The 14,302-nt window shown below is 33.8% G+C and overlaps 1 protein-coding gene across 2 annotated transcripts in view; it reads right to left on the reverse strand.

Annotated features, from left to right (window-relative positions):
* Positions 1 to 14,302, reverse strand: part of LOC145691548 (uncharacterized) — a 169,791-nt gene that overhangs the window by 13,755 nt on the left and 141,734 nt on the right. For both annotated transcript variants that reach the window (XM_081766956.1, XM_081766955.1), the window contains exon 5: positions 11,767 to 11,986. In XM_081766956.1, the coding sequence (XP_081623082.1) occupies positions 11,767 to 11,986 (220 nt within the window). The remainder of the gene's footprint in view (positions 1 to 11,766; positions 11,987 to 14,302) is intronic.

Raw genomic sequence — 14,302 nt, forward strand, 5'->3', positions numbered from 1 at the left:
TGAACAAGGGCTGGCACTCATTTAAAACCTGCGTGGATTATAGCTTTCATTTTGGTACAGCGAATTTGAACGAACCCAGATGGGTGACATTAGCGTAAGGTATATCCTAAATCACCTGATCTTGGTAATGCTTCTAAGAACGCAAATATAATGTACTTATGATGAAGAACTTGGGGTTTCTCCACCACTGTTTTGAGACGGCAAAACAGAACCGTAGAAGTAAATACAAGGTACTTGTTATCACAATAGGTGACACGTATTCTGTTTAAAATTCAATGTGTAAAATGTGTGTTTGTGTAGCAAATTCTAAGTTATGTAAATTTAAGTGTGTGAGCAATTCTCAATATAAGTAGGAAAGGTTTACTTGTCCATGTCTACAACAAGATGGATTTGGCCTCCAATTCACGAAAGATGCACTCTACTTAATGCTGCAGTCTTTGGAATATTTTAGAACTAAATTCAGTGTACTAATTGTCGACGACTCGATTTTAAAGTTATTCTTAGAGTTCCAATATTCTAACTACGTAACACTACATGTTGGTTTGGTACTGTTATCTCTTGTCTCAATAATTGGTTATGGATTCAATAATAATATCTGATCAATCAAAATTGATTGTTTACCGAATATTAATCGATTTACAAACTTTATTGAAAATTTTTATATTTTCAATTTCCAACTCTTTTTAAAGTACGTCTTCTTAATATTGGGAGTATTTGATACATTTTTTTACATCTTACATTTACATATTTTCTTCTATTCTACTAATACTATTTATTTTATATTTAGAAATGCGTCTTTGTCTGCTTAATATTTATAATTTCTCTTTTACCCTTGTTGCAGGCAAGCAAACAATATGTTCTCATATATTTCAGCTTATTTATACTGCTGTTCTATTTTCCACAGTGTACTATATATTTATTTCTACTTTTCATATACATATAATAGTATTCATGTTCTTCATATTGTAGAGGTATATTAGAAGTTTATAACATTTTATTTTTGGTGATTGGGATAATGATATGTTAGAATTAAATTTAAAGGATCAGAATATTACAATGATGTTAGATTGTGTCATATTGTGTGATTGTTATTGTTTGTTTGTTTATGTAAGCCGTTGCACATGGTTGTGTTTATGTTATGTTATTCGTGAAAACCTGGCGAGACGCTAACTCGAAGGATTATGTAAATATAAAACTAAGAACGGTAATATCAGCTTTGTAATGTTAGAAATGTGTATTACTATCTTTTGTTAACATCGACACAATTCGAATATGGCATAATATTCAGATTCGTAGAAATTGATAGTCTGGGAATTCAGTCACGATGTAATACGGTTTGAAACAAATGTTTGACTAATAGCTGAGGTAAACAAAGTTGAATCACAACATGACGAATTCCACCGTCTGGAAGATTAATCAAGAACCCCGATTCAGACGGAATCAGGATCAGTCTAAGATCAGTGGAAGATAAGTCGAAAGCAGTTTAACATCTAACTGAGATTAGTTGGAGACCACAAGTAGATCAAGGGTTGATCTACATTACGTTTCAATTACGACTAACTACCATCGAGTAATGGTTGGTCATTAGTTGGCTAACTGTGCAGACCAAGCGCAGACTCCAACCTCGTCCTGATAGAAATCCAGAGCCAAGCAGTAAGGATTCATCTTTCCAGCCTGAAGCTATATTACCAAGGTATGTGTGTCTCAGCTCTGTGTGTTACTCGTGATCTAAACTCCAGGCATTTAGGCATTTGTCAGTCTGTGATCTGGACAATTAGGCCATACTCATTTATTCCATACATTTACACGATGACATTCAGTAATCAAATACATGAGTTTAAACGACTTAGGGTGTTTCTGTGATTATCCTCTCGCTACAACATTTAATTGCTTGGTACCTACTAATTTCAGATAATGAGTAGTTCCAGCTTCGTTACGTCACTACAAAATTATCCCCAAGCTTTATAGGCACGACGTAAGGAGGTTGTTATGGTGGATATGCCTGGGGTTCGATTCCCGGTTCGTGCATAATTATTTCTAAGTAGATTATGTCACCATTGTTATGGTGGAAATGCTTCCGCTTCGATTCCCGGTGTGTTTGTAAGGCTCTTAATAATATATACCACCATTGTTATGATGGAGATGCTTTCGATTCGAGTCCCGGCGCGGTTACAATAATATTAAACTATTAGTATTATGGTGAAGAAATGTTTGGTTCGGTTCTCTGTTCGGTTACCTAGCAATATTAAGTTCACCATTGTTATGATGAGAATATTTTTGTTCGAGTTCCGACTGGCTCACAACTGGCTCACATAAGAATTTATCGTTGTTAGAATAATGGACATATTGTTTAAAATAGGTTAACACTCATCACCCTCCCTCACTAAAGTCATTAAGTTAATTCAAGTTATTTTAAAGTTATAATTTTATTATTAGATGACTGAAAACAAAGTGTTAACTAGAGCACAAAAAGCAAGGAAAGGTATTAGAATTGAATTTAATGATTTATTTAGTGTGAGGACACCTGAAAGATGAGGACAGATAAATATAAGTAGTAAGGATACAGCCGTGGAACCCGCGAGTCCAAAAATCGATGTTGAAAAAGGTCCAGTATTTAATTTTCCTAGTAGTCCGTTGGTAATATCGTTTTCGAAAATTATCCGTCAATTTTACAGCTAAACGAGAATTTCGTACACGTTGGCAAAGATAAGAAAACAGAGAATTTAAATATGATGTCAAATGTAACATTCTATGCGGACGTGAAAAAACTCTCGAAATTGGACTTAAAGAACGATGGGGACATCATACCTTTTTTCGATGAGTTCGAGGATGCATGTCAGATGGCAGGCGTCGCCGAAAATAAAAGAAAGGAATTATTGCCAAGCATATTTAAAGGAGTTGGGAGACACTGGATAAAATTATTTCTAAAACGGAAAAAATTAAGTGAAATCTCATTTAAACGATTGCAGACAGAAATAGTAGATGAGTTTACAAGAACTACTGTCAGCCTTGATATAGAAGAACGGATCCTCGAACGTTTGCAACAGGAGGATGAAGCAATCATAAATTATGTTTATGATATACTGGTATTGTGCGAGAGACTAGACTCGAACATGACCGATAAAAGGAAAATTATTATATAAGTTAGCGGTTTGCAGCCTTACTATATGGAAAAGGTAGGGACTGTAGCCTATTCAAATTTAGAAAAAATCGTAGAAGATTTGCAAATGATTGAGGGTAATAAATGTAAAGTTGAAAAACGTGTAAAACGAGAAACCGGTAAAGTAACAATAAAAGATTTGGTAAAGAAAATAAAGAGCAGGTAGAAGACGACGAAAGTGATACAGAGTTAGATGAGGCAGTCTTTCGGAAGAATAAAGACGAAGGAAAATTTAGGCAAGAACCACAAAGTCTAACGCAATTGGCAGAATTAGAAAAGAAAATTGATCAGCTTTAATTAGCATTATCTTAAAAACACAGGATAGTGATAAGCGTGAAAATAGAGGAAATATGTCAGTGAAAAATCAGTTTTTCAAACAATAGAGGTAATAGACAATATAAACGTAATGGAAGAAATCATTACCGGAATAGCAATAATAGATCATGGAATAACAATAGTAATTGATAGAGGTCAGAACATTTGTAAAGGAAATAGATGTAATAACGGATTTTCAAATAGGCGAGGAAACCGGAATGGGTATTGGCAAAATAATAGAGGTAGGGTACAGCAAGGAGAGTGGAATAGAGACAACCATTGTCAGCATACGTGGTGTCACCAAAATCAAAGCCAGCAAGAGCAAAACCCACAAAGGTTTGTGCAAGTAGTACCGGCCCAAGTAAACGGTACGAAGTACTATCAGCCTATGGGTATGCAAAATTTAAACGAAGAAGTACTGTAAATGGAATAGGCACATTTACAGGGGATAAGAATAGTAGAATACGCGAAGTGATAGCCTCTGTATTACAAGAAAATAATATGGTGTACTTGCCGTTAGAAATAGAAAATAGACAGGTTAGAGCATTGTTAGATAGAGGATCGCAGATATCGATCATTAATGAAAGATTAATACCTCCCAGTGCGAACGTTATCCCAAAACAAAAATACGCGGAATCACTTAAAACATCTTGGTAATCAATAAACTATCAATTGTAAAATTCAAAATTTCTAATCAGACATTTCATCAGGAATTTAGAGTTATTAAGGACTTTCCTTATCAAGTGTTGATAGGAAATGATTTTCTGAGAACTCAAAATTGCCAAATTGATTATGGTAACAGTAAGATATTAGTTCAAAGATTCGGAAGACCTAAAAGGAACATGAGAGCGATCAAGAACCGAGATCAGTATCGGAGAATACAGCGGTTGCTATTAAGACTAGTTTACGACCTAAGTGGGTGCTAAATAACAAAGTTAGATTACTACCAAGAACGAGGACGACCTTTGAAGTAAATTTGGTAACTCTTGGAATGGTAATGATATTTATTGGAAGTGGATAGGAGATTAGAAAACCAGTATAATGTACCAGTATATTGATACCTAGGGCAGTATTGTCAAAGGAAAATAAGAAATTAGTGATTATAGACGCATCCAACAAGGTAATCATGTTAGCAGTAAGTATTAAAATTAGTGAAGCGGCGGAATGTATGAGCAAGAAAGAGTTGAAGCAGGAAGGTTTGACAGAGGATGAGATCGAGAAGGTTTTACAGGCGAGGAAACACTTTGATAAACCAAGATTAAAATTTGGAGTGAAGACGAAACCAGAAATTAGAAATAAATTGGAAAAACTATGTTATGAATATGTGACGTATTAGCGTGGAAGGAAAATGAGTTAGGCAGAGTGAAAGGTGTAGAAGATAAGATCGAATTAGAATCAGATGTCCCTTTTAGAAAACAGCCGTACCCTATACCGATTGCCTTGAGAGAAAAGTCAAAGAGTTCCATTCGGTGGCTTTACCACCCATAAATCAAATTTTGACGTCTATGGGGGTCATGAAATTTTCAGCGTCCTTGATATCAAAACTGCATATCATCAGGTGCCCATAACAAAGGATTCAAGACAGTACACTGCGTTTTAACATACCTGGAAAAGGCGCATACGCGTACAAAGTGCTCCCCATGGGGTACCTACAATCGTCAACTGTGTACATAAAAATCATGCCTATGACACTTGCTAACGTTAGTCTGGAGGCGGTGTCATATTACATGGACGATGTGTTTGTATACGTTAATGAACAAGATAAGATGGTGTCGGTATTGAAGTCCATCTTTCAAAGATTACGAAAATATGGATTGAAGTTGTCTGTAGGGAAGTGTCAGTTTATGGAAGACAAATCTGTTAAAATCTTTCCTGGCAGTGAAAATTTCAACTATATCTAGACTAATTCCCTGTTCTTTTAATTCTTCAAAACCAATGTCTGTATTTGCTTGTAGAATTATTTTCTGTTGGACTGGATTTATTATTTCGAACTTTTTTTTCTTTTGAGAACAGTGCTCTTGGGATCAAACTTTTGTTTTTCTTCTAGAATCGTTTTGCGTTACGTTAGACATTCCTTATTTGTACAAGTGTTTACAAATTTCACTGGTACCAATACTTTACTCCTAGGCGTTAAATATGTCATCCTTGATAAGACATATTTCGGTACTAAAGACGTACTTAAAGTCCTGCATGCGTTCTCCGATACTGATACGGGAATCCATCTCTTTCTATTCTCTTAGGAGGTCTGCCAAATCTCTAAAAAGAAATTGCTTTTCTACCATAATCTAACCTTGTACTTTGTCGTTGAAGAAAACCATTTGGAATTAAAACTTAACTTGGGAATTCTTCTATTATTCTCAAGGCGTGATGAAAATTTCTTCCCGCAATAGACAACTTAATTATCGCTTTTTCTCGATGGTAAGCAGATATTGTTTTATTCCCCTAATCCTAGTTTCTTCACTTATCCTTGATGATGGTGGAGATACGAACTTGTCACTAATAAGCGAAAACTGTGATCCTGAATCAATAGCACCACTAATCCTACGATTCTCTATCAATATTGGTAAAAATACCATTTCTTTCGTACAATCTCCTGAGGATATTAATTTTTAGGTTTTCCATGTTTTGTACCTGTAAATCCGTCTCGGCCATTTACAGTATCACCTAGTTTAAAGTATGTGAACACTTACATGACGTATTGTAGTATGTATTGCCATTTATCTGATTTGGTACAAAATTACTACCTCCACCATTTAATTGTGAATTCCTGTGCTGATAATTTTGCATGGTATCTTGCTGTTGCGGAATATAACCTTGTATCTATTGGGGCTGAAACTGGCCTTGATTCTACTGGTAATTATTTTCATATTCCCAATATATTCTAAACTTTCTCTGAAATATGCCACGACCTGAACCTCTGTTTTGATTGTAATTTCCTCTTTTACCAAAATTTCCACTATTTCCGTAATTTCGTTTGTTATTATTATTATTATTATTATTATTATTATTATTATTATTATTATTATTATTATTATTTCCTCTATTACCTTGATTCCTATAATTCCTTCCTCTAAATTATTTCTGACTATCATTCCTATTACTTCCATTCTGCTGTTGTTGTGACTCCTGATTCCCTTTGCTTTGAAATACCATTTATTGGCTAATAATACTTGTAACTCATCTAACTTCTTTTCCGACGTAGCTATTTGAGATATGCTTATTGCTTCTTGTTTAATGTCTTACTCTTTTCTGTGTTTAGTCGCTTTCTTACCTTACCTACTTCTACTTCGCTATCTTCGCTGTCTTAATCCTTCATTTTTATTAAATCTTTAACTGTTACTTTCTTTTCAATTCTTTCTCTTTTCTGCTTCTTTGTATCTTACACTTATTTTTCCCTATCTTTTGCAAATCTAAAAATTTATCTAAATTCGCGTATGTATTTGTCCCAAACTTTTCCATATAATATGGTAATGAGGCTCATGCAATCAAACTTCTTTTCTTTTTGTCTGTCATCATATCGTCTAAACGTTCACTTACAGTTAAGATAACATATGCGAAAATATCATATTCATCCTCTTTCTGGAGCCTGTCCCTAGTTCTATCTTGTAAGTTTAGATTAAAATTTGAATTTGCGAATACATAAATCAATTCTTTTCGTAGAGCCTTGTGAATAATAGTGTTTAAATTCTGCCTTTCAAGAAACAATTTTACCTCTTGTCTACTAACGCCCTTGAATACTGATGTTGGTAATGTTTTACGTGTTTTTCCCGTCATAGCCTAAAACTTGGCATGCATCATCAAAAATGGAACAATCTTATTATAACTTATAATATCGAAATGCGTAAGTCTACCAATATCCGTAAACCTTGTTACTGCCACTTTTCTTTCTGAATCTGCCATGTCTTCACTCTTTGGTTTGTTTGTATTGTCTGCCTGCTTGAGATTACCTATGGAAAAATCTACAACTACAGGTGAAACTGTCTCAGAACTACCAAATTTAAACTTACTTTTTCCTTATTATGCTATATTTTAATTCTATTGATTTACTAATTTCCTCTATTTAAGTACTCAATGTCTCTACTTTCTTATGTTTCCGAACTCTAAGAGGTGTTGCGATTTTAATAGCTATCGATTTCTATATCAATTTCTTCTAATGCTTTCTCAGCACGAGTTAATACAACATTCTCTGTCATACCATTCAACACATAAAACTCTGAACATAAATTTACCTTTACATGTAACTTCATATTTTACTTGTACAAAGTCTTATTACTCAACCTAGCGCGGGTGGGTGGGTGTCAATTACTTGATACCATGTCTACTTTATATCTACAAACCTTTATATGTTTAGTGATTTAGGGAGTTTTGAGCATCACCACCATGTCAACCTGGGTTGCCACTCATTTAAAATCTGAGTGCAGTGATGCAGTAATTTTGGTACAGCGAATTTGAGCGAATCCAGATGGGTGACATTAGCCTAAGGTACATCCTAAATCACATTATCTTAGTAATGCTTCTGAGAACGCACCTATAATGTACTTTTGATGTAGAGCTTGAGGTTTCTCCACCACTGTTTTTGAGACGGCAAAACAGAACCACAAACGTAAATAAAAGAGACTTGTTATCACAATAGATGTACTCTCTTTAAAACTCAATGTGTAAAATGTGTGTTTGTGTAGAAAATTTTAAGTTACATAAATTTAAGTGTGTGAGCAATTCTCAATGTGTAAGTAGGAAAAGGTTAACTGGTCCATAACTGCAACATGATGAACTTGGACTCCAATTCACGAAAGATCCATTCTGGTTAATGCTGCAGTCTTTGGAATATTTTAGAACTTAATTCAGTCTAAATTGTTAAGTTATTTTTGGAGTTCTAATATCTAACTGCGTAATACTACTTGTTAGTTTTTTGCTGTTATATCTTGTCTCTTCCAACACTTATCTCCTCACTCCTTCCCTGAGCCCTCCTGATTCTTGGCGAAAAGACTGGATTATTTATACAACTAAAGATGCTTGCATTACAGCAGATTGCTTTCAAAATTCGGGTCAAAATCATACATGTGCATACGATTTTTTTCTGAAGAAATTTGCGTTAGCCAATTCCTCTTAAAATGGAGCGTCATGTCAGCAGTCTGCACTTACATAACTTACATAACACTGTCCGATGCAATATATGTCTATTAAACATTAAATTACAAAAATGCTTACAATCACACAGACAATGTACATAATTTACATTCGCAGACTATGTTTTCACACATCACACATACCATAACCAAACCAAATAATCTTTGAGAATTATTACAATTTACTATTTAAACGGACAAAGTTTTAAATTAATAAAAGGAATTATCAAGATCCCTTGACAATATTGTTGGTTACGTTATCTGTAATGTGATAATAAAATTGACTTTATCGATTTTTTATTTGTTACATATGAAAATTTGTAATACATCTTACAGTCTTCGTTTCACATCTCTTGTTGAAGATAGATTATATTAGCAACGTAGAATTGATGCATTTAATTATAAAAATTTACACATATTTTTTAAATTACATACACAAAAGCAAACTATTGTTTCTTGGTGCCGTACGAAAGAAAATCTTAAATAACAATCGAACTTGGTGCAAGCACTTAACAGTGCTTAAATTACGTTTGTGTAATAGGTCTGTAAATGTTCGTCCTTATTTGGTTTTCTACTGTTATTTCTTCATGTGTGTGTAATAAGTTTTGCAGTAGTTATATGTTGCTTTATAGAGCGGTAACAATTTTTTCTATAATTAAGTTATAAAATGCGTACCATTAAGTTGCTTTATAAAAGTATTAGTTATGTTAGATGTTACTATCTGCTGTGAAAAACGTTACGACTAAATGAATAAGGTATTCGTAAATTATATCTTTCCTTAAAGTTAGAAAGGTCGGACTGGGTGTCTGAAACCCATCTACTTATCTTTTTAAAAATCAACTTAAAGTTAGCGGTTTGAGTTGTAGCTTCGTAAACCTTCCTGAAACGTCCGACAAGAGGCGCTAGTGCCCCAAGCCATTTGGCTTTACTGTTAAGTTGCTTTTAATAGAGATCTGAATCTCGTGTGTGCTTGTCAGATCCAGCCCGACTGTTCAGGTATTTTTGTTTTGGTATTGTCAAGAATCTTGTAAGAAGTTTACTTTTTTAGTGAGATTATCTATTCGACATTCCTTGAGTGTGTATATACGAACAACATTTAAGTTGGAATTTTGAGGAACATTAGACATAGTGGAATATGAAACAGTTTCTGTGTGTGAATATCATAGAATTTTATATGATGATGAAAGTGAACTGAATGATTCCGATGCATTATTTTGCATTACTTACTTTGCCATACGAGTAGCATAATAATGATGAAGTTGACTTACAAAACTGTGGAAGGAAGAAACATACCATAATAACGTATTACAACAAAAATAATAATGGGTAGCGTTGTTAATGCTAAGTGTGGTGAATGCACTGGCACAAGATGAACCAGGCGTTTGCTAATTTGTCTTGCAATCGCACTCATGAACATTGCAGCTCCGAATGACTAACTCACACTCATGGCAAGGCAAATAAAAATGGAAAGACGGGATTATCTCTAGAAGGCAGGGAAATCTCAAAAGCACATGATAGTCAAATCTCTTGGCTTCTTGTAACAAGATTTTGTGACATCCAGGTGGACACACAAGCTTCTCCGAAGAAAGGAAAGAGGTGAAGATCCAGAGATGCAAAGACAGCAAAACTAAACAGTACTGCGCATGTGTAAAGCATGGCTGTTTTAGCCACACGAAAATAATGTGAGAGGAATGGTGTGAAAATTGAAAAAAAATTACCCCCTGACATTCAATACAATTAACACAGGTGGTGCCGTATGATATGTTTAATAAATTTATGTGTCCTCTACAGTATTACTTATCTATAAAAACATTTACGCAAGTATTCATGTTATATACCATAATTTTGTGGAAAAGCTCATATACTCATATAATTTACTAAAATAACATGTGAACAATTAGAAATATTTTTAAATAAGAGAAAAACTAACTTTTAGATCAAATGCTTTTTCCTGTTTCAGAAATTCCTGAAATTTACATAAAATTATATTTTTATTAAAACAATATCTTTTAAAAATTAATTATGCACTTTTATTTCCTTGGGTAATTTTCATGAACCAGCCAAACCGTTTATGAAACTTTATTTTCTTCACGATCGTCGTAGGGTTAAATAAACAATATCGTTTAAATATAACTACTTTTATCACATCCTAATTTTATTAAGATGTATAAATTTTAAAATATTTTTTACACTATGAAATTATTCCTCATAGTGGTCCCTCCAATGCGGGAATATGTAATGGGAAGAACAGGTTGGAATAGTTTTTATGATCCTTTTCAATTTGAGGAGCACAGAGATGACTGCAGGTGAGACATCTGGTGAATATGGTGATCGAAATGCAACGGGAACGGCTTTCTGTAGATAACTGTTGTGCTACAGTATCACGTTCTGTGCTAGAAAGCTACCCGAATATTCCCTAACATGCCTCAAAACTATCTTAACACTATGGAATCTGATCTTTCTTCTAAGAAGAGTATTAGATAATTAAAATGTTGTCACTGTTGTATATATAAGGCTATGATGGACAGCTTCTCACATTTTATTGCGCGTGGATTTACACGAAGAGAAGAAGTAGCGCACATTTATTCGAATTCCGATTGTATATTTCGCGAGCCCTTGCATGTTCACTACACTTATAATTGAATTACTTTCTTACAAAATGGTAAAGCGTATCTCATAAAAGTAAACTACCAATCATGATTATTAGCAACAGATGTCTTTCCTGCTTCTGCAATTTAAACTTGACTACGAAGAACACTAAATAAAACTGTACTTTATTATTTAAAGTCATCTTTACGTTTCACGTCATTTTACTGCTTTAAGTTTTTATGTACGTAAATTTGTCTTGTAAATACGCTTTAATTGAACAGAATCTTACGATGGCTAGTACAGTACTGCTACCTTTCCCGGCTCATAAACTTGAATCCCATATTCATATACACGATAAATAATGTTAGTTGATGTTCCTTTCTGTTGTTCTATTTCAAGATAGCACATACCACTAGCAAATTATATTGTTGTCTAGTGATGTAACTATATCTTCTTCAGGAATAATCAGCACATGGGTAGCTCTGTCTTATTTAATATTAAAGATGCGCTATCAATATTTCATTGTGTATATGTATCAATCTTAAATCACACTAGACTATACAATTAATTACTTACCTTTTGGACAAATGCTGCTTACAAAAAAGCAAAATATTGTCGCTGATCCACAGTATAAAAAGAATATGAGCATGATTATTGACATGTCAGCTGCGGGTTTAAGTATAATAGTGAAACCAAGAGCAACACTAAAACTAACGATTATGTCCACGAACAATTTATACAAAATCCACATCGTCCAGTGAAGCCAGATATCCAGACCCATTATTTTCAATAATTCCTAAAACAAAATAATATATTATTCGTACGAAATAATAAAATACAGAAAAATACAAAATGCCAGATGTGAAATAAAATAACGCTATACAGTATTTTGTCTTTTTCTCAAAAATTGTGTACAGTTTCTTATCTGCATTCGTAACGCGTATTCAAGGAAGAAATTGAAACGAAGTACATATTCAAACTGCTACAAACAATTAATATGGCAATGCGCCATCCACATAACACATTGCTATTATTCTCATAGTGTAAACAAGAACAACAACAAATTCCGACAATACTACATCCAGCATGTTATCCGAAGCGGAGAAGGAGAGCGAACACAAGCAAAGATGAATGGGTGTAGCCAAACCCAAAGGTTAAAAGAAACTGCAGAACACTTCAAAGCATCAGTCTGATTTAGGGATTCATCACTTCACCTAAATTCTTCGTCCGCTGTTCGTTAAAGAAACTCTCTAACATTCTTCGGCTACAGTGAGCTAATGAGATTTGCTTAACTTTTCTGGCTGCAGTGAAATACAGAGCAACTACACTTTCTACAGTTGTTGTGAACTACTCAGATTGCTATACCTTCTACTCTTCGTCTAAGACAGATAACCACTTCACTTTCACAGGATACCGTGTGTTAGATAGCTTTTTATACCTATAATGTACTGTGGAATAAGAGGCCCTGCCCGCGATACTGTGAATCACAACATCCCCACTACTCATTCTTTCACCGGCAAAAGATTCTTCCGGGTACTCATTTTGTTAGCCTCAAACCGATTATTAACAGACACGCAAACAGATTTTACTTATCTTGTTTTGTAAGACATAATAAATATAAACGTATAACCTTTTCATATATTTTGTAAAAAAACAAGATGAAAGAAACAACCCATGTACCGTTAATGATGTCAGTTTTACAACAACACGTTCTAAGGGGAATAAATGGGGAAAATGAACAAGACTTAGAAATACCCTTCTGAGTTCGCTGTTTGAAATATAAAGCTCTTATTAAATAGTACTGTTGAAGCTGGAAAGAATACAGAGTTGCTCCGACCAGGACGGTATAATTCTCCGTATATTAAACCAAGTGTCATTAGTTTGAAATTGGGGGACTTGGCTCAGATAAGCGTGTAGTAAGATTGGACGTCGTATTCTGTTGCGTCTTTTGAGCTGCAAACAGCAGGTTTCAATGGAATGCAATTATGAGGTAGAATTATTTAATAAAGAGATACATATTGTTTAGTTTGGGAATGATAGAAACTTAGCTTCGGTAGGAAATTACCCTTCCCATATTTGTTTTGATTATGCAATATTCTCAATTTCTCCATTCTTGAATGATAATTTATTTTATTAGATAATAATTGCGTCCATCATCAATCAAACTGACAGATCCTAACCTCTATAAAGAAGTTACCAATCCAGAAGTAGATGAGGCTATTGAAAGGATTCAACTAAGGTGTTCTGGTAGAAAAACGACCAGGGTATGAGTATAAACTGTTTGAGGGAGGTGTATTTATTGAAATCTTTCAATTGTTCCATTATTACAAATGTGCGTAAAATAAAGTTACATGAAGGAGAAAATATATGTACCAGCATAAAACACATTAGTTGACCCTAGCGTCTCAAACGAACAAAAGTTAGTTGTCAAGTCAGTAGTCTTGTAAACAGAAAAGGCACAGTGAAAAACATAATGAAAGTTCAGTTTATTTTCCTTATCAGTTCCCATTGAATAACTATTAATAGACGAAGTTATATCACACTTAATAGATAACCCACACAGAAAATGTTAAAGCGGAAAATACACTCTTTTCCTATCATATTTTGCCAAAAAATGACTGTTGGAAATATACAATAACCAATCAATTACTTGGTAAGTTTATAGGTATGATTCACAGATTCACTTTATTTACACTATATAATTTCTTATTGTAATGCTATTTATAGAACAATATATACAATACAGAAAACTTTATTCCAGTTTTAGAATTACCCATTTTTTTGGACAAGAATCGTAATGTAGGGTTCCTAAAGATTTCGTTAGCTACCAAAAACTTCCAGTAACTTCAATAGTTTTCAGATAGAATAACAGCTAACTGGTTTTTTATAGTAATTTTAACCTGGGTCGAATTACATTGGGAATTTTATTTCATTAAACGTTCTTTTAAATGGGAATGATTGACAACTTTTTGACGCCATCGAAATTATAAAGTCATGCATGAGCGAAACATTTTCGATATTCGCTATTGCATTTAATCCTTAATGCAAGAAACTTCTCACTGTTTGCCTAAACCAGAAAATATCCAGAATTGTAGTGCTTACAAAATCTTTG

This window comes from Thermobia domestica, chromosome 8 (genome assembly GCF_964235325.1).
Source record: "Thermobia domestica chromosome 8, izTheDome1.hap1.1, whole genome shotgun sequence".
Lineage (NCBI taxonomy): Eukaryota > Metazoa > Arthropoda > Insecta > Zygentoma > Lepismatidae > Thermobia > Thermobia domestica.